The 22,721-nt window shown below is 45.3% G+C and overlaps 1 protein-coding gene across 1 annotated transcript in view; it reads right to left on the bottom strand.

Moving 5' to 3' along the window:
• FBLN5 (fibulin 5) overlaps positions 1-18,689 on the bottom strand; it is a 111,210-nt gene extending 92,521 nt beyond the window's left edge. The window contains exons 1-4 of the mRNA XM_006839632.1: positions 18,673-18,689; positions 15,235-15,289; positions 11,167-11,218; positions 6,627-6,884 (exon numbers count right to left, since the gene is read on the bottom strand). Coding sequence (XP_006839695.1) covers positions 6,627-6,884; positions 11,167-11,218; positions 15,235-15,289; positions 18,673-18,689 — 382 coding nt within the window. The remainder of the gene's footprint in view (positions 1-6,626; positions 6,885-11,166; positions 11,219-15,234; positions 15,290-18,672) is intronic.
• Positions 18,690-22,721: the final 4,032 nt, after the last annotated feature.

Here is a 22,721-nt window from a genome sequence, read left to right as displayed (position 1 = left end):
CCTCGGAAACCCTATACAGGGTCGCTATGGGTCGGAACCGACTCGATGGCACATAACAACAACACCTTATACGAAGAAGCTCCGGTAGCGTAGTGGTTACAAGTAGGGCTACCAACGTCAAGGTCAGCAGTTTGAAACTACCAGCAGTTCCACAGGAGAAAGATGAGGTGTTCTGTGTCCGTAAAGATTTAGTCTCAGAAACTCTGTGCAGGGTCACTATGAGTTGGAACCGACTCCACGGTACTTAACAACAACCTTATACTACTTCAAAGTCCCTGGCTGACACAAACAATTAGTGATTGAATACTAGCCAAAAGATGGGTGGTTCTAAGACACCCAAAGATGTTCAGCAGAAAGGCCTGGCAATCTGCTTCTGCAAGGTCACAGCCTTGAAACCCCACGGGAGAGTTGTACTCTGCACACATGGGACGCCCAGGATTGAAAGTTATTCAACAGTAACTAAGGACAACAAGGCTTGTATTTCAGCTGCTTGGGTTCCTGGACCACAAGCTCTGGCGAGCTCCCCTGTGGCTGTGGCTGACACCCCACTCGTCTTGGTACCAGGCCAGAACCTGGCACCAAGGAGATGTTCTTTAAACATCAGTTGAATAAATATTGTCTGGTGTTCAGGAAAAAGAACTCAAGAGAAAGCCTCAGGCCAGCACTGTTAACCTTCCAAAAGACCCATGTGTGCTGCTCTGGGTCTGCTCCGGCGCATGGCTGCAAGAGAAAGACTGCTGAGGCCCAAGGAGAAGGAGAAAGCTTTTGTTTGTGATTTCACCAATGATCGGAAGGAGCCCTGCCATTCCAGGTGCAGCATGACTCTTGTCAAGGACTTTCCTCACCTTCAAAACATCTCCTGAACATTTGGTGGAGCCCTGGACGTCACCTCGCAGCTTGCTTGGCTTGAGAGCCAGAATTTGCAATGTCCGCCCAGAGAAGTCACAAGTTCAGCCTCGAAGATAGATGTGCAGGAACAAGTGGCCTCCAGACTCCAGGCCCCTATGCTGCTGTGGGTCCAAAGGCCTGTTATCATCAGCGGTGGGCTGTGATCAAAAGCTCCTGAGAAAGGTTCCAAATGCCAGAGCCCGAGCCCCTTGATGCAGCTCAGCCCAGACCCGGATTCTCCAGAACCAGTCCCTTCCTACTCCTCTGATAACTATTTGCCTTTGCCATTTTTCTAAACTGTGGTTGGGTTCTAGCATCCTCTCTGGCAGACCCTCCTCCTTGCCAGTTAACCTTAACGGGTTGGCTCCCCATCCCTGGAGAAGCAGATCACCACATTGCCCAAGAGTCTGGGTGGCACAGCCTAACCAGCTGAGTCCCACCACCTTTGGGGGGTTTGCCCTGAGCTAGAACCCCCTAAGACAAGGTACCCTGTTTCTTAATGGCACACAACTTTCTGGATTTATACAATCGGGGGCCACTGTTCCCATCTGTTCTGCAAAGCTATACTGACTGATGTAGATTGACTTCTGGAAGCCTGTGGACTCAAACCTGTACCAGACTGTCCCATGGGCAACAGGCTGAGTTGATGCAGGCATGGACCCTAAGACAGAGCAGTGGGGAAGATAGTACAGAAGCACTGGGGTCATGAGAGTCAAGCCTGGTCCTGCTCAGGCTAATGTGGACAAACCACAGAAGACATGGCATTGAAAGCAAGTCCCCAAACCCAGAGGAAATTTGACCAAGGCAGACAAAACCAGGAGACAAGATGGTCAGAGATGAGAAAGATGCCTATGAAGTTATTAGGGGCCCTGGAGTCGATCCCAGCTCATGACAACTCCAAGTAAACAGAGTAGAACTGTACTCACTGGGTTTTCCAAGGGTATGCCCTTTTTGGAGAACAGATCACCAGGACTTTCTTCTGAGGTACCTTTGGTGGGCCTGAACTGCCAACCTTTTGGTTAGTAGTCCAACTCTTAATCATTTGTGCCACCTGGGACTCCACCTATGAAGTGGTGGTGGTGGTTCTGTGCCATGGAGTCGGTTCCAACTCATAGTAACCCTGTGTAGGGTTTACAAGAAGAGCCTGGCGAGTTTGAACCACTGACCTTGTGGTTAGCAGTCCACAGTGTGCTTATCCGACCATGCCACACCAGTGGGTGGTGGTGATTATGTGCTGCAGAGCTGGTTCTAACTCACGGTGACCCTTGTAGGGTTTCCAAGGCTGTAAATCTTTATGAAGGCAGAAAGTCTTATCTTTCTCCTGCGGAGCGTCTGGTAGCTTGCCAAAAATATTAAATCAGAAGTAGATCAAGCCTCCAGATCTAACAACTACCAGTGTACAGAAAACACAGGGGGTAGAAGAACATGTTAAATGCCACCGCAAGAATGCAATCAGCAATATCCCTTACGTAGAAAATTCCTCAGGACAAATAACTCAGCTTCTTCCACAAATAAGTTGCAAGAGAAACAAAAAGAATTAAAAGGTATTTAAGAGACTTGTCAACCAAATACAATTTGTAAGCCTTGTTTGGATCTGATTTGAACAAACCAACTTCAAAAATACATTTATGAGACAATCTAAGAATTAATATAATTTTTCATAATTATGAATGATCATAATTAATATTACGATATCATAATTGATATAAATTATAATATACCTTACTTTGTGGAGTCTTAGAATGTCATCATACGACAAGCACTGGACTACTACTACAAGGTCAGTGGTTCAAACCCACCAGTCACTCCTTGGAAACCCTATACAGGGTTGCTATGAGTAGGAACTTACTCAAAGGCACTTACTTTGAGTAAGTACAACATACTTCACTTTGAGATCCCTGGGAGGAAAAAATGTTTTGCCCTGGATTATGAACTGAAAAGTTCAAATCCACCCAGCATTGCCACAGAAAAGGCCTAGTAATCTGCTTCCATAAAGATTATAGCCAAGAAAAGCCTCCGGAACCTGGGGCCACTCTGTAATACACGGTTCACCATGAGCTGGAATCAACTCAACAACAATAGGTGTAGTTTGGTTTTCAGACCTCATTTCAAGTGGATATGTTGTTGTTGTTGTTGTTGTTATGTGCCTTGGAGTCGGTTCCGACCCATAGCGACCCTGTACGGGGTTTCCGAGGCTGTAAATCTTTATGGGAGCAGAAAGCCTCATCTTTCTCCCGCGGAACAGCTGGTAGTTTCGAACTGCTGACCTTGCGGTTCACAGCCCAATTCATAACCACTACGCTACCAGAGCTCCTTATAGTTACTGATAATTTTTATAGGTTTGACAGTGGTATTGTGGTTATCTTTTCTTTTTTTAAGGATCATTATCATTACTCTGGAGGATAATCAGTGAACTACTAATTAGAGAGTTGGAAATTCAAACTCACCAGCTGTTCCTTGGGAGAAAGATAAGGCGTTCTGCTCCCATAAAGATCTACTGCCTCGGAAACCTTAGGAGTCAGAATTGGTTTGAGTTGGAATCAACTTGGTGGCAGTAGGTTTTTGGGATCTCTTGGATTTAGGAGGAAATCATTTAAGTTAATGTCTGAAATTTGGAAGTGAATATGTAAACATCCATTATGTTCTAATTCTGTCTAGCTCCAAATTTTACAGAACAGAAAATTTCACTGGAAGAAAATAAATAACAAGAGAAAACCCTAGTTCTCAATCCTGGTTATGGGACTGTCTTCCTGTGGGCGGTGAAACAAACTTTCATCTTGCTGAGTCTCAGTTTCCTCATCCTGACTCTGCCCCTCACTGGCTGTGTAACCTTGTACAGGTTCCTTAACCTCTCTGTGCCTAAAATGCCTCATTGGTACAATATGCATCACAACAGCCCTACCTCAGAAAGTCTTTATGAACTGTTTGCTGTTATTACTATTGGTATTGTTTATTCTTGTTTTTTATTCAGAAGGAAGACCCCCTCAAAGATTTCTCTACTAGTGACTGACTTTGCAGTCCAGGAGCGGAGGTCCCTGGGATCATCAAGGGAGAAGAGCAGCGTGCGGGACCCTACCCAGAGAAACAGTGACGCCAGAGATGGAGGTAGAGACGATGATGTGGAGAGAGGGAGTGGCTGGGGACTCCAGACCCAGAGAGGGAGAGGGGCTGTATGCTGACAACCAGGGGGCAGGCTTGTAGGGTATACCCTTTGGTTGTTTGATGATGCATGGAGGGGATTGTAACCATGGCATTTTAACGAAATACAATAGGATGAATGTAAAGCTAATGTTCTCCTTTGTAAACTATCACATAATTCATAATAAAACACTTAAAAAAAAACAAAACAAAACAAAGATTTCTCTCCTAGAACACCAACATTGAAGAAACCTCTCCAGTTCTCCTGACTTTCACTGCTTGTCCAATGCTTCCCACAGGATAAGGGTTGCGCTTAGGGAAGCCCCAACATTCTCCTTCTCTGGGCAGCAATTGCTTCAGACTAGCCTCCCTGTCTTTTCTGCTACCTCTGTACCTTACTTCCCTTTTGCCTGTTCCCAGGCTTCCTTCTCTCCATTGCTGTTCCTGGAAGGAACAGTGAAGAAAAAAGAGACTTCCTTCCCCATCCTTCTCTGAGGCCACCTCTGACAATGCCCAGAAAGACCTGTGCAAGGGCCTGGCTGAGGTCAGGAAATAGCGGGCGGGGTGAGGGAAGGAAAAAGGAGCTCAGACTTATGAATGCATAATGCTGGACCTTTGGGGAATGTATGGGCCGGCTGCCAGTCCTCACTAGGGTTCCTAGATTGTATTCTTCTCACAAAGAGACCATTCTGCAGGCCCGGAGACAGGTTTGGAGCCATAAATTGCATGACGTCACAGGGACCAGGGGTGAACTGGGTTCCCAGACACTCCTCATTCTCAAGGGCACTGGGATCCTGGAAAGAGTCTGGAGACCATGGCAGCAAATCCCGGCTGTCCTGCCCAAAGGGCCTTCAGGGCTGCCCAGGACATCAAGGAGTACGCCTGAACCATGGCCATCTATCCCCGATGGAAGACTGGAACACCCCCAAAATGTAGTCACATGACTTCACTATGTACACAGGTGACCTCCCAGAAAAGCGCTCCCCCGTACAGCTCTTTCTCTGTATTTTCTTTTGGGGACATTTCTACCAGATGGGAGAGGTCTCGTGGTATTGTGAGGGAAATGTAGACTGGAAGTCAGGATGGCTGGGATGCCCACCTACCTCTGTAATGATCTAACCTGTTGGAGCCCTTTCTGTAAAATAAAGAAGCTAGAGAAACAGGTTGTGAAAGCCCTATCCACTTACAATGGTCAGCCACTCAGCTTCTTGTTATAAGGACATATGTTACCGTCTCTGCCACCAACGTTTTATGATTCCCACACTCTCTCCCTGCCCATGCACTCTTTCCTTCCTGGAGTTACTCTTCTGTGTTCTCTCAATCATTCTCTCTTTCTCAGTCGCTCTTTCTCTCTCACTCACACACACGCACATACCCACATATCCCTGCCAGCAGACCAGTAAAAATGAGCACGTTTTGGGTTCAAGTTATCCAATTATCCCTTGTAGCTCCAAACACTTGCTTGCGTATTCTTTGCATATACCAGAATGGAAATGTACACTCCTTTGCATGAATATCACAGACATTATAAAAGGATCATCCCCACCTCACTAGCAATGGAGTTGTTGTTGTTGTTAAGTGCCTTGAGTTGGTTCCGACCCATAGCGACCCTGTACAGGGTTTCTGAGGCTGTAAATCTTTACAGGAGCAGAACACCTCATCTTTCTCCCGCAGAGTCGCTAGTAGTTTCGAATTGTTGGCCTTAAGGTTCGCAGCCCGATTCGTAACCACTACGCTACCAGAGCTCCTTGGAGGAGAACCCTGAAATGGGGCCAACACGAATCTCACTTGATAGAACCAATGGCCTCCCAGAGCTCTGTGTGCAAAAAGAAAATATTAGAACTTCAATTTGTCCTTGTTTTAATCACACCCTTTTAAGTTTTCTGTTTTTTATTTATGCTACACAAACTAGTTCAAAACTACCAGCTGCTCCACGGGAGAAAGATGAGGTTTTCTGCTCCCGTAAAGATTTACAGCCTCAGAAACCCTGTATAGGGTCACTATGGGTCAGAACCGACTCAACGGCACTTAGCAACAACAACACAAACTATAGGAGTCCTAGTGTGGTGCTGTGGGTTAATGCGCCAGAAGTCAGTCGTTTGAATCTCAAGGTCGTCAGTTCAAGCTCATCAGTCACTCCTTGGAAACCCTATACAGGGTCGCTATGGGGCGGAATCGACTTGACGGCACTTAACAACAACATAAATTATAAAGTTCTGGTGTGGTACTGCAGGATCAGCATTGGACTGCGAACCACAAGGTCAGCAGTTCAAGCCCACCAGCTGCTCCTTGGAAATCCTATACAGGGTTGCTATGAGTTAAAGCTGACTTGACGGCACTTAACAAAAATAACAATGTGTGTGTGTAGGTAATAAATGAAAATAAAGGGGGAAAAAAGTTGACTCTCTGGAGAATTAGACACCAAGATGAGAGGGGATGCCGAGATACAGGCTCCTGTGAGTGGAGAGAAAGTAAGCCATTACTTCACTGGTTTACAGCATAGCAGCTAAGAACAACTTTTTTGAGCCGGACATCCTGGATTCAGGCAACATCTTCACCAAAGCATGATGGGAGAGATAGTTGCATGCAGAACTACTCACCTACACACTGGTTGCCTTCATCCATCTGGTATCCAAAGCGGCAAATGAGAGGCCTAGAAATTGTAGGGTAGTTTGAAGCTGAAAGTGGTGGGGCAGCTGCTGGGTATGGACCACCCGAGTAAGGAGTAGAAAAGGAGTTTGAGTAGGGCCCACGGTACACTGGGTTTGTTCGGGGGATGCACAGATATCCGCCATTTTGGTTCACACACATCATGTCCCCACGACAGGCTTCAGGGATGGTCCGACATTCATCTACATCTGAAAGAAAGTCAGAAAACAGACAAGCATTGGGGACCTGTTTACCACATTGCACATGGTGTATACTGAAGCAGAGCTTGGCACCAAGGACCCCAAAACAGCAGCCCTTGCTCCCAACCACCTAGGGCAATCCCAAATATGGGCTGAACCAAATCAAACTGGCCAATATCACTCAAATATCAGCCATGCAAATATCATGATTTTGGCCATATCCACAAAACCCTGTATTATTTACATGGTGTAACGCTTTAAGTCGCTTTTGTGTGTTTTTTAATCAACCCACTTTTGAAACCCAAATAATTTTTTAAAATCTTATATTAGTGTAGCAAATGAAAACCATAGTGTGTGTGTGTATACATATATGTACATATATATATATATATATATATAGGAGCTCTGGTAGCGTAGTAGTTACGAATCGGGCTGCGAAGCTCAAGGTCAGCAGTTCGAAACTACCTGCTGTTCCACGGGAGAAAGCTGAGGCTTTCTGCTCCCATAAAGATTTACAGCTTCAGAAACTCTGTTCAGGGTCGCTATGAGTCGGAGCCGACTCCATGGCACATAACAACAACAACAACACACATATATATATAAAAGGTGAGGGTAAAATTCAATATGGTGGTGGCTATGTGTTGTGGATCAAGTGCCAACTCATAAAGCCCCTGTATAGGGTTTCTGGAGTCCTAGTATGGCACTATAAGGAGCTCTGGTAGCGTAGTGGTTACGAATCGGGCTGCGAACCTTAAGGTCAGCGGTTCGAAACTACCAGCCACTCCGCGGGAGAAAGATGAGGCTTTCTACTCCCGTAAAGATTTACACCCTCGGAAACCCTGTACAGGGTCGCTATGGGTCGGAACCGACTCGACGGCACTTAACAACAACAACAACAAGTATGGCACTATAGGAGAAACACTGGACCACAAGGTCAGCAGTTTAAACTTAACAGCCACTCCTTGGAAACCTTATAAAGGGGTTGCTATGAGTAAAAAAGGACTAGACAGCACTTAACAACAATACCGGTAAAATACAATATAGTGGTGGTTGTATGCCGTGGAGCGTGCTCCAGATCATAAAGACACTGTATAGGGTTTCTGAGGCTGTAAATCTTTGTGGAAGCAGAAAGTCCCATCTTTCTCCCACAGAGTGGTTGGAGGATTTGAACTGTTGAGCTTATGGGGAGTAGCCCAATGTATAACCTGCTATGCCACCGGGGCTTCTTCCATCTGTAACTATTAAAATCAAGAGTGATTATCTGAGGGGTACCATCTAAAAAGTATCAGAGATACTCCTCGTGCGTACATCCTGCTCTCTGGAAACACAGGACAGGACCTACGGAGTCTTCCCACTTCTGCTCCAAATAGTGCCTAGGCATGAGAGAAAGAATCTCCAGCATCAAGAAAGACAAAGCTTGCCATGAGACCAGGAGACTGAATGGTGCCCAGCAACCATTGCTGAACATTTTGATCAAAGATTCCATTGAAGAATCCTGATCAAGAGGCGAAACACAGAGCAGAATTTCAAATTCTCAAGGACTCTAGACTTTCCGGAGCCATAAAGCTGGACTGGATGAATCCCTGAAACTATTGTCCTGAGAGGATCTTTAACCCTTAAACCAAAAATATATCCCCTGAAGTCTTCTTAAAACCAAACAATAATTTAGCTTAATTAATTTAAAAGATCTGCCTGGAGTATTATGGTCTTTTAAGATCTATCTGGAGTCCTGGTGTGTCACTGTGGGTTAATGCGCCAGACTGCAAAGCCATTTGAACTGTAAGGCGACAACGGTTCAAGCTCACCAGCTGCTCCTTGGAAATCCTGTACAGGGCTGCTATGGGTCGGAATCCACTCGACAGCACTTAACAACAACAAGATCTATCTGGGATCAAATTGACAATAGAAACTTACAAGACGAGATAGGTACTTTCGGAGGACACCAAGCTGTGAAAAGGGAGCAACAGCTCAGAAAAGGAAGGTGGGAAGGTGAGAACATCTGCCCAACTTGAATATAATCAATGTCACTAAGTTGCAGTATAGAAACTGTTGATGTAAATTTTTGTGCATATTCTCAACAACAAAATGAATACAATGTAAAGGATAAAAGAAGAAAAGATAAAACTAGGGCTTGACTGTGCACTAGTTCCTTGTTCAGAGAGCAGCTGGCAAGCTGGGTCCATTTCCAGGCAGGCTGTTATGCCTGGAGGCGAGAGACGATTCTCTAAGAAATCAGCAAATCTGTGTTGGAAGAAGAGCAGCCAGAATACTCCTTAGAAGCCAGGATGGCCAGACTTCGGATATATTATCAGAAGGGACCATTCTCTGGAAAAGGACATCATGCTTGGTAAAGTGGAGGGTGAGTGAAAAAGAGGAAGACCCCCCAACCAGATGTATTGGCACGGTGGCAGCAGCAATGGGCTCTGTTGTTAGAACATTGTGAAGATGACGCACAAGCTGGTAGTGTTTTGTTCTGCTGTGCGTAGGCTCTCTAACAACAACAACAACAACAACAACAGGTAAGGACAGAAGTTCCTACGTGGTGTAAACGGTTACAACACTCAGCTATTAAACATTCAGCAACCGGGCTGCAAATCACAAGATCGGCAGTTCAAACCCACCAGCTGCTCCTCGGAAACCCTATACAGGATCACTGTGAGTCAGAACCGACTCGATAGCACTTCACAACAACCACAATTGACCAAAAGGTTGGAGGTTCAAGCCTACCCAGAGGTGCTTAGAAAGAAAAGCCTGGGGATCTACTTTCAAACAATGAATCACTGCAGCCAGCCGCTACTCTGACCACGTGGGGTCTCCATGAGTTAGAGTCAGGCACCAACAACAATCCTCATCCTATACCTAAATAAGTGCCAGGAGTGGGGCGAGCTGGTGTGACACTGAGGGTAAGCACTGGACTGCTAACCACAAGAGTGACAAGTCAAACCCACCAGCCACTCCTCAGAAACTCTACACAGGGTTGAAATGAGTTGGAACCAATTCAGTGGCACTTAACAACAACAACCTGCTCCATCCACACCCAAGTCTTCTATCCAGTGAACATCCTTCTCAACGCTGGTCTTTATGTCTGCTATTCCCCCCACCTGGAATGCCATTTCTCAGGAGCCTACCAAATTCACAGGTGAGCTCTATGAAGGCTTTCTGTATGGACTCCAGATACAAGGCATTACTCTCGCCTCATCTTTTGCAGGGTCTAATGATTTCACCTCTATTGGGCAATTTCTTCACTCTCACAAAATTACTATTTCTAGATCTAGCTCTCCTATTAAATCATGTGGTAGGCAGAAGAATGCAATCTCCCCACCTCACTCCCCGCAAAATTTCTATATCCTAATCCCCAGAACGTGTTATATTATATGGCAAAAGTGAATTCGGTTGCAGACAGAATTAAAATTTCTGATAAACTGACCTTGAGATGGGGCAGGGGGACTATCCTGAATCATCTTAGTGGACCCAGTTAACCATGTTATTGTTGTTCAGCGCCATCAAGTTGTTCCTGTATAGGTTTCCAAGGAGCAGCTGATGAGTTTGAACCACTGACCTTGTGACTCAACTGACCTTGCAGTCCTTTGCTTTAGCTCACAGCGCCACACCAGGACTCCCAAATAATTATAGGAGTTCTTAAAAGTGGAAGAGGAGGCAGAAGGGATGGTCAGAGAGATGCAGTAATGGAAGGAGGAGAGATTTGAAACATCACAAAGACTTGGCTTGCCATTGCTGGCTCTGAAGATGGCAGAAAGGGGGTCAAGAGTCAAGGAATGAGGGCGGCCCCTAGAAGCAGGGAACGACCCTCAACTGATAGCCAAGTACTTTAGTCCTACAACCACAAGAAAGTGAATTCTGCCAACAGCTTGCGTGAACAAGGAAATGAATTGTTCCCCTAGTCCCCAGAAAGGAACAGAGCTCTGCACACACCTTGATGTTTGACTTCATGTTGGACTTCGGATCTACAGAACTGGGGATAATGAAAGTATGTTGTTGAAACCACTAAGTTTGTGGCAATTTGTTATGGCGGCCGTAGAAGACTAATATGAATGGAAAAGCTAGTTGAGGTTGGAGACCAATTCTTACTCAGCTTCGGTCTCTCATGGTGCTTAACCTTGTGCTGGGGACAAACAAGGTGACCAAGGATAGGGTGCCATTGACTTCAGTCGTTCCAAAGCACCATTTTCTTCCATGGGCAGAATCTATAGACATTCGACAATATTGATCATTAACTGAGAAAGGAGAGGGCCCAGCACCTGCCCCAGGGAAGGATTTGCAGCCACCTTACCTAAGCACTGTCCTAACGTTCGATCCAGGTCAAACCCATTCGTGCACTGTTGCTGCAGGAAAGGGGAGAGAAGAGAGAGGCAAAATCATTGTATTTACTTACATTTTACTGTGATTGTATTGTGTCTTCATTGCAGGGTGCTTGAGAAATGTAGAAAATAGACATCCATGTGCCGACCAGTGTTCACTACAGCCCTTTTCACAACAGCCAAAAGGTGAAAACAACCCAAGTGTCCATCAACTGATGAATGGCTAAACAAAATATGGTCTGTCCACATAATAGAATATAATTCAGACATTAAAAGGGACTAACGTTCTGATGCATGCTGTGTGAGGCAGGGATGAACCCTGAAAACATTATGCTGAGGGAAATAAGTCCGACACAAATAGATCAATACTGTGGGCTCCCACCTTTATGAACAGAATAGCCAAATGCACAGAGACAAAATTAGAGTAGTGGTTACCAAGGGCTGGGGAACGGGCCAATGGGAAGTTATTGTTGAATGAGTTTCCGTTTGGGGGTGACACATGTTTTGGAAACAGTACTGATGGTTACACAACACTGTGAATGTAGTTAATGTCACTAAACTGAATATATGGCAAATTTTATGCCATATAGATTGTATCACAATAAAGAAATATTTAAGGCATTCATAGTACCAACACCAAGATCAACAGTTCAAACCTACCAGCTGCTCCTTGGAAATCTTGTACAGGGTGGTTATGAGTAGGAACTGACTCAGTGACATTTACAACTTGATAGCAATTCCAACAACAATCATAATTTGTTTCTCTCTCTAAGGGTGGTTTCCTTTTATCATCGATGTCATCACTGAAAATGGTTTTGAGTGATTTCTTTTTTCTGTTTATATATTCTTTACCTTGGTGGTGATACTGTTGGGGCTGGTCAGTCAATTGTCGCTGTTTTAAAAAACTGTTTGGATTTATTTTTGTGTTAATATTTACCAGTTTTGGTTTTGCTTTGAAAGAAATATACTTTCAATAATACCGTAAGATGTAATATAAAAGGTATACGTACTGAACTTCAGTAGGAATTTTCTAATTAATGTTTGTGGCTTCTTATTGGGAGATTCAGTTTAGAGACCATAAAATCAGGGTATATGCACATGAAAAACTTTCAAATGGTGCAATGTAATGTTCTTGAATTATTATTTCTGATCTATGCCAGTTAGTTTCCTGACTGCTGTTGTTGTTGTTGTTATTAAGTGCTGTCGAGTTGGTACCAACCCATGGTGACCCTGTATAGGGTTTCCAAGGAATGGCTGATGAGCTTGAACCGCCAACCTTGTGGTTCAAACCGACTTTTCAGTCCAGCACATTAACTCAGAGTCCTGGTGTGGTGCTGTAGGATAAGAACTAGATTTCATTGGTTCAAACCCACCAGTTGCTCCTTGGAAGTCGTGTGCAGGGTCACTATGAGTTGAAGCTGACTTGATGGCACTAACAACAACATGTGTGTGTGTGTGTGTGTGTGCATGAAGTTCTGATGTGGCACTGTAGGATAAGCACTGGGCTGCTAACTGCAAGGTTGGTGGTTCAAATCCATCAACTGCTCCTTGGAAACCCTATATGGGGTCTCTATGAGTCAAAATCAACTCAACAGCACTTAATAACAACAACTAGATATAGATACATAGATATAGATTGTTGATACATTGTTGTTGTTGTTAAGTACCATGGAGTCGGTTCCAACTCATAGTGACCCTGCAGAGGGTTTACGAGGCTGTAAATCTTTATGGGAGCAGAAAACCTCATCTTTCTCCCACCGAACGACTGGTAGTTTCAAACTGCTGACCTTGAGGTTAGCAGCCCAATTTGTAACCACTACGCTACCAGAGCTACTTAGATTACTGATACAGAGATATACCTGTATGAGGTCTCTATTAGTTGTAACCAACTAAAAGGCACTTAACAAGAAATATATATACATGGACTTCTGGTGTGGCGCTGTGGATCAGCACTGGACTGTGAACCACAAGATCGGCAGTTCAAACCTACCAGCTACTCCTTGGAAACCCTAGGAAGGGTTGCTATAAGTTGGAACCAGCTCAACAGCACTTAACAACAATATATACAGACCTATATGGGGTCGATGAGTTGCAATCAATTCAACAGCACTTATCAACAACTTTATATATTGTTGTTGTTAAGTGCCTTCGAGTCAGGTTTGACTCGTAGCGACCCTATATATGGTTTCTGAGGAGCGGCCGGTGAGATTGAACCATGGACCTTGAGGTTCAAATCAATTTCTTGCTGTCCAGCACATTAACCCACAGAACCACACCAGTACATGTATGTATGTATGTATATGTCATCTTTTTTTGCACTTAGCATTACATCTTAAGTTCCTCGCCCCTCACACTGTTACTTCATAAAAGAAATCTCATTTTTGGCAGATGACTGTTGGGGTTTTTTAACAGTCTAGCTAAGAAGGACAATGCTAAGCATATCTGGTCTACCAGATGTCTACACCCACGTTCATTCCCTCTGCAGGATGGATGGGACTATTTCTTAAGGACAGTGACTACCTTGTCCCTATGAAGTCCCCTAGCTGACTCTGAGGCCATAAAATAAAAGCAATAGCAGGTGCAGTTGGTTTTCAGTAAAAAGTAGAATTGGAGAATGCTTGATTTCAACCTCAACAACATAATTATGCTTCCCAAAGAAAGATGGATTTCAACAACCCCAGAGTGTTGTGGACTTCACACGAAACTTGACTTATAACTTTGCTGTTGTTGTTGTATGTGCTAGCTAGTCTGTTCTGACTCATAGCGACCCTATATAGGGTTTCCAAGAAGCAGATGGTGGGTTTGAACTGCCGACCTTGCGGTTACCAGTCTAGTACTAATCCTACAGCATCACACCAGGATCCTGAGTCACAACTTTAGACACTTACAACAAAAATGTCTTGGGTCCATTGGCAAAGACATTGGACCCCGATATTTATAGGGAAGAGTGGTCAGGGGTAGGGGGGAGGCTGTTTCCAACTGTGGGAGCTCCTGTCCTTGGCCTTGTCTCTCTCCACCTTCAGATGCCTGCCTTCCCCACGGCTGCAGAGGGGCGTGGCTTCCCTGAGTGGCAGTACAGAGACCAACCTGCGCTCCTGCCAGTGGGCTCCCACCTCCCAGACGTTGACACAGTGCTACAGGGCCTCAGAGGCCAGCAAATCTGGCTTCCAACTAAGTGCTGGAGGTCGGTTCAAATCCTCTGAGTCATTGGGCTTCAAATTCTCCCTTTGACACCTACTGGCTGCATAAACTGTTTATATCTCAGTTTTCTCATCTGTAAAATGGGATCAAAGGACTCACTGCTTACCTGGGTGCAAAGATTAACTGTGCTAATCTGTGTGCTAAGAAAGCGACTAAAATGCAGTCAGCACAACCATGTCACCCCTGGCCTCTCTAGGCCTAGATTTCCTTCACTGTACAAGAGGGTTGGATTAGAAGACTCCAAGGTCCCCCACCAAGGCCTAAAGCTCCTCCCAAGTTGCATCCCAATGGCCCACGGGTGTTCAAAATGCTTGATACAAAAGAAGAAAGCATCCCCCTGTCTTCCTCAGTCCTTTCTCCCTGCTTTGAGTCTCAGGAAGGGCCTGGCCACACATCTCAAGGGCTGACATCAATGGGAACCTGTCTCTTGTTGCTTCATAAAATCCTGGATGCCCTGGGAGCCTAATTTCATGGCCCTCTCAGCCCAGAGATGGACCCCGGGTCTGGAGCTGAAGAACCCCAACAGGAATGTTGGTGTTTGGAAGAATGTCCTCCTTCCTCTCCCCAGACAAACACAGACTTCAGTGGGCAACATGAGAGCACTTTTTACACTATTTTCATAAACCTAGACACTCCAGGGAACACAAAGGAAGAACATAGTCTGATCAGCCAAGTCCTGGGTCAGAGGTCAGACATTTGGTCCCAGGTTTGACTCTGGGCCAATCTCTGTCCTTGTCTGAGCCTCAGCCTTCATCTCTGTAAGACACAGAGCACAGACGGCAAAGCCCTGAAGGCCCCTTCCATGGCTACAACCCAGTGGTGTTCAGCTTCGACCTTACCTGTGTATTCCCAGGTCCTGGAAGACAGAGAGCCAGAATGGTCACGGTGAGAATCCTGTGGGGATAAGAAGTTGGACATAAATGGCTGGGAAGCATATAGGTCTGCGGGGGTGGGACTTGGGCATTGATAACAGTCACCTCCCTAAGCACTCAGTATTAGGGAGTAAGGGGGTACAGAGACCCTAACTTCCACAAATAGAACAGCCCCTCTCCTACTTGTTTCATATAAGGTCACATTTTTTTTCAAAAAGGGTTCTATTGCTTAAAAAATATTTTCCTTGAAGTCTTAAAAACCACCATCATGCTATCTGTATGTAAGCAGCTGCTTTGCACACCCTGGTGGCACAGTAGGGGACACGTTCGACTGCCAACAAAAAAGTTGAGCAGTTTAGACCTACCTGCCAATCCACAGGAGAACGATGTGGCAGTCTGCTTCTGCCACGTATTACAACCTTGGAAACCCTGCTGTGGGGCAGCTCACCTCCCTATGAACTCACTGGTAGTGGGGTTTGTATGGCATCAACTCAACAGTAGCTAATTTTGGAATCATGGGTGCTGCAAAGATGGAGCCTTGGTGGTACGGTGTCTGCACACTCAGGTACTAACCCAAATATGGATGGTTCAAACCCACCAACCGCTCCAAGGGAGAAAGGCGTGGTAGTCTCCTCCTCTAAAGATTAAAGCCTCAGAAACCCCATGGGACAATTCTACTCTAGGGTCGCACAGGACTGTGAGTTTTTCTCAGGTGGTGCAGATGGGGAACACACTCAGCGGTTGAGGGCTTTGCCACTTCTGGCCTACCCACAGTGTCTGGGAAGAAAGACCTGAGAATCTACTTCCCCAAAATTCTGCCACTGAAAAGGTTATGGTGCACAATTCAGCTTGGACACCCATGGAGCTACCATAACTAGGAGTAGAGTTGCTGGTAACAGTTGTGTGTGTGTGTGTTTTTCAATTCCTTCAACATGATCTGCTAACATCTTCATTAAGAAATGAATGAATGAATGAATGAATGAGCCCATCAAACCCTCCAACCACGACAGAAAATCAGAGTCCGCAGAAAGTGCTGGGGGAAGGCTCTTAACCAGAACCTACTCCATATACATGAAGTCCCCTGCCCCCCCCACACACACACAATTACTCCTCCACCAACCACCCCCATCAACAGGTGGGCTTGGTCCTCCAGCACAGCCTGTGAGGACTGCCACCCCGCCGGCCCTGGTGGGATAGAGGATCCTGTGAACCTGGGCAGCCCAGAGAAGCGGTAACTCGAGGAGAAAACTCAGGATGAGGGAATCCAGAAACCTCAGGTCAGACCAGCTCTGCTATCCGCAAGCCACTAACCCTCTGTGAGCCTGCAATACCTCTCATCTCTTGCAAACCTCACCCAATAAAATCTGGTCAGAAAAAATGCTTCAAAAGTACAAAACCCATGCCAATGTAGAGCATTCCTTTAGTGCTAGTTGTCTGAGCAATGACTACTTGCAGGCATGGGAGCTAGGTCTAAGAGCTGTAATATGAAGACCCAATCACTGCCCTCCAGGGCTGGCTGGGGAGCCACACAAATCAGTAGTGTCAATAAACTTTGGTAAGGACACTGACAGAAACACCCACTGGGTATCATGAAAGCCAGGCTGGAGGGAGGGATAAAAAAGTTAAGGAAAAGCTTCCTGGAGGAAGTGACCTTCAATAGGACAATGGACCTGTGGCTATAAATTTTGCCAGTCTGCCAAGCCTGTGGCTGGATTTGGTGGCCTGCAACGGCTAATGTCTTCCTCTTAAAGAGCATTTGAAAGATTATGAAGCATGCTCACATCCATGACACATGGCTCGTGGCAATCAGCCACAGTGGGTACTTGGGTGGACCCAGAGCACAGGTGACTCGCTCCACACCCTGAGAAAACCCAGCATGAGGTAGTGTCCAGACTCACAGGCCCCTGTCCTCCACCTCTTCCCCGACCAAAGAATGAAGACCCTCAACATCCGGCTTTCTCGGACATTGAGGTTGTTCTGATCTAATTAAAGTGCAGAGCCAAATCCCGGGGCTTTTTGGAATTTGTGACAGCCAGATTTATACCTGGAAGGAATGAAAAACCAACAACAAACATATTTTCCCATCTGTATATTATAGTTTTCCTGTTTCTTCACATGAAGTTTCCTTTCAGTTGGTTATAAAACCCAGTCTGGTTTATGTTGGAGACTGGGCAGCCTAATGCATCCAGTGTGAGACGCATGCTGCCCCCTTCTCCCTTTTATCCCTAGTCCCCCATTCCTTCAGGCGAGGGCAGTGTGGGGACCTGTCTCCACTGAGAGGCACTACCTCAAACTCAGCCACAGCCCAGTCCTGGGGGTGAAACAAGTTCCAGGTGGGGATAGAGGGCTTTCTGCTCTTACCACACCACACATAGCTGCACCTCATCAAGAAAACCCCTGGAAACCCCATATGTGACCTGAGTGCAGGAATACTGAGGGTCTTGGCAGTCAGCACCTACAAAGATCACCACCTTGAAAGACCTATGCGGCAGTTCTCTGTGTGCCACAGAGTTACTATGAGTTGGAACCAACTCAGCAGCAACTGGTTTGGGTTTCTTGATTCCGTTGGTTGGGTCCCAGTATCTTTCTAAAGCATCCATCCTAAACTGTAAGGGAAGCTAGAGATAGCATCCAAACCTCAACACTATCTGTCACAGAGGTGCTGGTCCCCAACCCAGGATGACATTATTACAGCTCAGTTGTGTGTGTACACACACACACACACACACACACACACACACACACACACCTCATTTGTTTCAAGCAGCTGAGCTTGCAAGAGTTCTATGGATAGATTTATCATCCAGATAAAGGTCTGCAAGTCTTAAGGGTTGCTTGACTGGAATTGCCATTTCTTTAAAGAACAGCAAAGCATTTGCTTACATGTATTTCTGTCCACAGTTCCCACTTTCTATTGGCTTGAAACTTCTGGGTCCGATGCCTTTCGTGAATCCCACACAGAAATAAGATAGATCCGGCACAAGAGCAGTCAGCTTCAACCTTATCTTGTCCAACAACAAATGCATCAAAACCAGTGCCAACAAACTAGCAACCGGTCTCCCAAATTTAAAATATAGATTTAAAAAAAAAATTTTTTTTTTAACAACAATAACAGCATATAAAGCTGCTGCCGTTCCCCAAAAGACTGAGCAATAATAAAGCTCTGAGGGTCTGTAACCCTCTCTCAAATGCTGACTTCTGGAACTATATTGTAAAACGCCCACTCCCAAAGTAAGACTTCAAGATGGAAATTCCAGCGGCGCTGCTTTTTATAATTATCAATATCATTGCATCACTAGCTAAAGCCTTCTCCAATATCCTGACACAGGTCTGAACCCCAGTCGCAGGCTCTTTCCACCCATCAGACTTTTAGTTCAGGTTTCTAGACCACAGCCCAGAACATACCTCTTGATTCCTGGCATGTCCACGATGTGCAAGGAGGAGACACGAAGAAGAAAAGAAAACAGCTCACACGCAGGCCACTCGAAGGAGTTCTTCAACTTCAGTCTCCGCTGGGCCCTCGGTGTTTTTATTTCAGAAGGGACCGGCAAGTCGTGAGGAGAACCAGCGGAGAGCCTGGGTCCCTGCGAGCCACTGGAATGCCGACAGAGAAACACCTGGTTTTGCTTAGCCCTCTTCAGTAATTCAGCATTAAACCAATTGGAGGAGGAATGTTAAAAATGAACACTTCATTTTCTAAGTATGTTAAACAATGCAAATGGGGCCTCAGTCTGGACACAGCTGGTTCAGATTACAGCGCTCACCAACTGGCTAGACTCCTCACAACAATCTTGGGGCGTCTGCCAGGACCCTGTGCTCAGCGCTGGGAGGAGAAGCCTTCACCCGCAGCCTGGAGCAGCCGCACTTGGGCTCGGAGCATCTCTGGTGGAGGCGATTGGCCGGCAAGTGCTGAGGGTGGGGTGCAGGGGACTGGGAACGCCGCCGATTGACCCTTTAGTTACCCACCCAGGGAGGACACCCCAGGGCTGGGAGGTGGGGGCTTGGGGCAGACGTGGCCAACGTGGGGAGGGAGGGCATTGAGGGCACACTCGTGAAAGTTATTAGCCTCTGGGAGAGGAATAACTTGAATTCATGACAAACACAGCTAGCTACAGGGACCAGAAACTTGTGACTTATTAGGAAACCAGAACCAATTTAGCAGAGGCTTGGGGTAAGTTGATAGTAGATTCACGCTTTTCCAGAAGAAGGGGGTGAGGAGGGAGTGAGGGAGAAGAGAAGGATGAACCCCAGTTGATGCTAATTCAACACATCTGCTGGTACAAAGCAGCCCTTAGTCCTGCCTCCTTAGTCCTGACTTCTTCCCCGCCCCTCATCCCTTTATTCTCACTGGCATCTTTAGAACATTTTCTGATTTGAGGATGTTTTTAGCCAGCAAAAAGGTGATCTGAAAAAACAGAGGCAGTTAGGGAAAACAAAATGATGGTGACAGGCAATTAGACACAACATTAGGCTTAAGTCCTTTTAAATAGTACCCGAGTGCTCTCAAACCATCTTTTTATTTTTTAACGTTTTATTGTGAATGGAGTGAAGGTTTACATAGTAGATCATCAGTTTTACATTCAACAAATCATCCACTTGACTTCATTTCAGTGATTGCAATCCCTTCGATGTAACATCCATCCTTCAATGTATTCCACTTCCTCCCTATGATTCCTGTTTCCAGTCCTCCTTCGTTTCCCACCCTTCTGAATTTTGTCCTATGGATCTCAAATGGTTGGCTATTCCATGGTGTGTGTCCCTCACTAATGTTGTTGTCTCCCCTACATACCTTGGCTGACAGTTGGACCACAGGGGTGAGTTCAGTTCCAGACCTGAAGAGTGACCAGGGACCACAGTCTTGGGGTTCCACTGAGCTCTATCTAACCAGTAATCTTGTTCTTTTTGTGATTTTGAGTTTACTTTCACATTTTCTCCTACTCTTTCTAGAACCTTCTAACGGGATCCCTTTCAGAGCAGTTGGTAGTGGTAGCCGGGCACCATCTAGTTCTTCTGATCTCAGGGGTCTGGAGACTGTCCCATGGTCCACTGGTCCATTGGACTAATTGTTTCCACGCATCTTCAATTCTCATCACACTTCTTTCCTTCGGGCAGGTAGAGACCAATAGTTACACCTTAGATGACCACTCATGAGCTTTCAAGATCCCCGTCGCTACTCCCCAAAGTAACATGTCGGGGTTAGCATGTCACTGTGTCTGTGGACTGTGTTATACCTATTAGATGGTGTCCCTTGAGACTGTGGCCCAGCAAATCATTCCCTCAAGGTGTCCAGTTATCTCTTTTTTAGCACTGAAACTTTTTGTCAAGTGAAATCTTACCAAAGGCACTGTTTTGTAGAAGGTGGATTTGCCACTATCAAACCCTCTTCTTCCCTTCCCAGCCTCACCTCCCTTCCCACTCTAGCTAGCATTGGAAAAGTCTTGCATCACACCATTTCTCCTCACAACTCTGAAGAGCAGGAATTCTCATCTCCATTGTACTGGGATGGGCGGAGATGGGTGTTACAGAGCCCTGGTGGAGCCAGTTAAAATACTCATGGGCTAACTAAAAGGTTAGCAGTTCAAATCCCTGAGCCACTTTGTGGGAAAACGGTGGCAGTCTGCTTCTGGAAAGATTTACAGTCTTGGAAACCCTATGGGGTAGTTCTACTTTATCCTATGTTATTGTTGTTAAGTGCCTTCAAGACTCATAGCAACCCTGTCTAGGGTTTCTGAGGAGCAGTTGGTAGGTTTGAACTGCTGACCTTGTGGTTTCAAGTCCAGTGTTGATCCTACAGCACCACACGAGCACTCCACATTTTGTCCCATAGAGTCACTGTTTGTCAGAATTGACTTGCTGGCAGTGACATTGCTTTTGGTTTAGGGAGAGTTAAGAGAGGGTAAGTAACTTCCCCACAGTCACACAGCGATGATTTGATACTACTGAGACTCATAAATCTCCATCTTCGGCAGTCTCAAAGGGCATTCTATTATAAGGAAATGGAGCCCATTCTAAACGTACATTTTAAACAAGAGTGGCAGAATGTATGAAAACTATGTTCCTTAAAAAGTTAAACAGAGAACTACCATATGACCCAGCAATCCCAGTCCTAGGTATACTGAAAGGAGGATGTACTCAAAGAATTCAAAGCAGAAACACAAACAGAAACTTGTTTATCAATGTTCACCACAGCCAAAAGATGGAAACAGCTAAAATGCTCATCAACAAAATGTGGCACGTGCATACAATGGAACATTACTCCCCATCAACAGAAATAAGTCCAGGTACATGCTACAATGCAGATGAGTCTTGAAAACATTGAAGTGAAAGATGTCAGTCACAAAAGAACAAATATTTTAGGATTCCACTTATAGAAAATATGAAATGTATTGGGAAGGAAGGGGAAAGGGAGAGTCTTAGCTTGGAGACGCTCTTATTGTTAGGCGCCGTTGAGTCAGTTCTGACTCAGTGAACCTCTGCACAACAGAAGGAAACACTGCCTGTCCTTCACCGTCCTCACAATGGTTGTTATGTTTGAGCCCATTGTTTACAGCCACTGTGTCAATCCATCTCATTGGGGATCTTCTTCTTTTTCGCTGACCCTCCACTTTACCAAGCATGATGTCCTTCTCCAGGGACTGGTCCCTCCTGATGGAATGTCCCAAGTCTGAGAGACGAAGTCTCACCATCTTCGCTTCTAAGGAACATTCTGGCTGGACTTCTTCCAACGTCGATCTGTTTGTTCTTCTGGCAGTCTGTGATACTTTCAATATTCTTCACCAATACCGTAACTCAAATGCATTAATTTTTCCATAGTCTTCTTTATTCATGGTCCACTGAACATCATTGTTGTTAAGTGCTGTTGAGTTACTTCCACCTTATAACGACTTTGTATAGGATTTCTGAGGAGCAGGTGGTGGGTTCAAACTGCCAACCTTGTGGTTTGTTCTAGTGCTGATCCTACAGCGCCACACCAGGAGTCCCACCACGAGCTTATCATTAATAGTGGTGGAATAATTTGTGAATGAATAACAAAGATGGTTGTGCAACATGATTAATGGATGTTAATCAACGTCACTGAATTGTACGTGTAAAAAATGTTGAGTTGAAAACTGTTATTTATCTTTTACAACAAATATTTTTTTAAAAAAAGAGAGTTTGTTGAAGTTGAATGTCCATGAAACTCTTCTATTACTTTGTATACATGTTTGAAATTTTTCATAATAAACCATTTTAGAAAATATACGCTCAGCACAAAAATTTAAAATTTAAAAACACAGTATCCTTCCAAGATTATTCATGTCCTCATTGTTTATAGTAATAAAAGATCATAAGCAACCTAAAAGTCCATCAATAGGATATCAATTGTTGTCATTGTTGTTAAGTACCATTGAGTTGTTTCTGACTCATAGCAACCCTGTATAGGGTTTCCGAGGAGTGGCTGGTAGGTTAGAGCT

This window comes from Chrysochloris asiatica, unplaced genomic scaffold (genome assembly GCF_000296735.1).
Source record: "Chrysochloris asiatica unplaced genomic scaffold, ChrAsi1.0 scaffold00025, whole genome shotgun sequence".
Taxonomy (NCBI): Eukaryota; Metazoa; Chordata; class Mammalia; order Afrosoricida; family Chrysochloridae; genus Chrysochloris; species Chrysochloris asiatica.
This window is presented reverse-complemented; position numbering and strand designations above follow the sequence as displayed.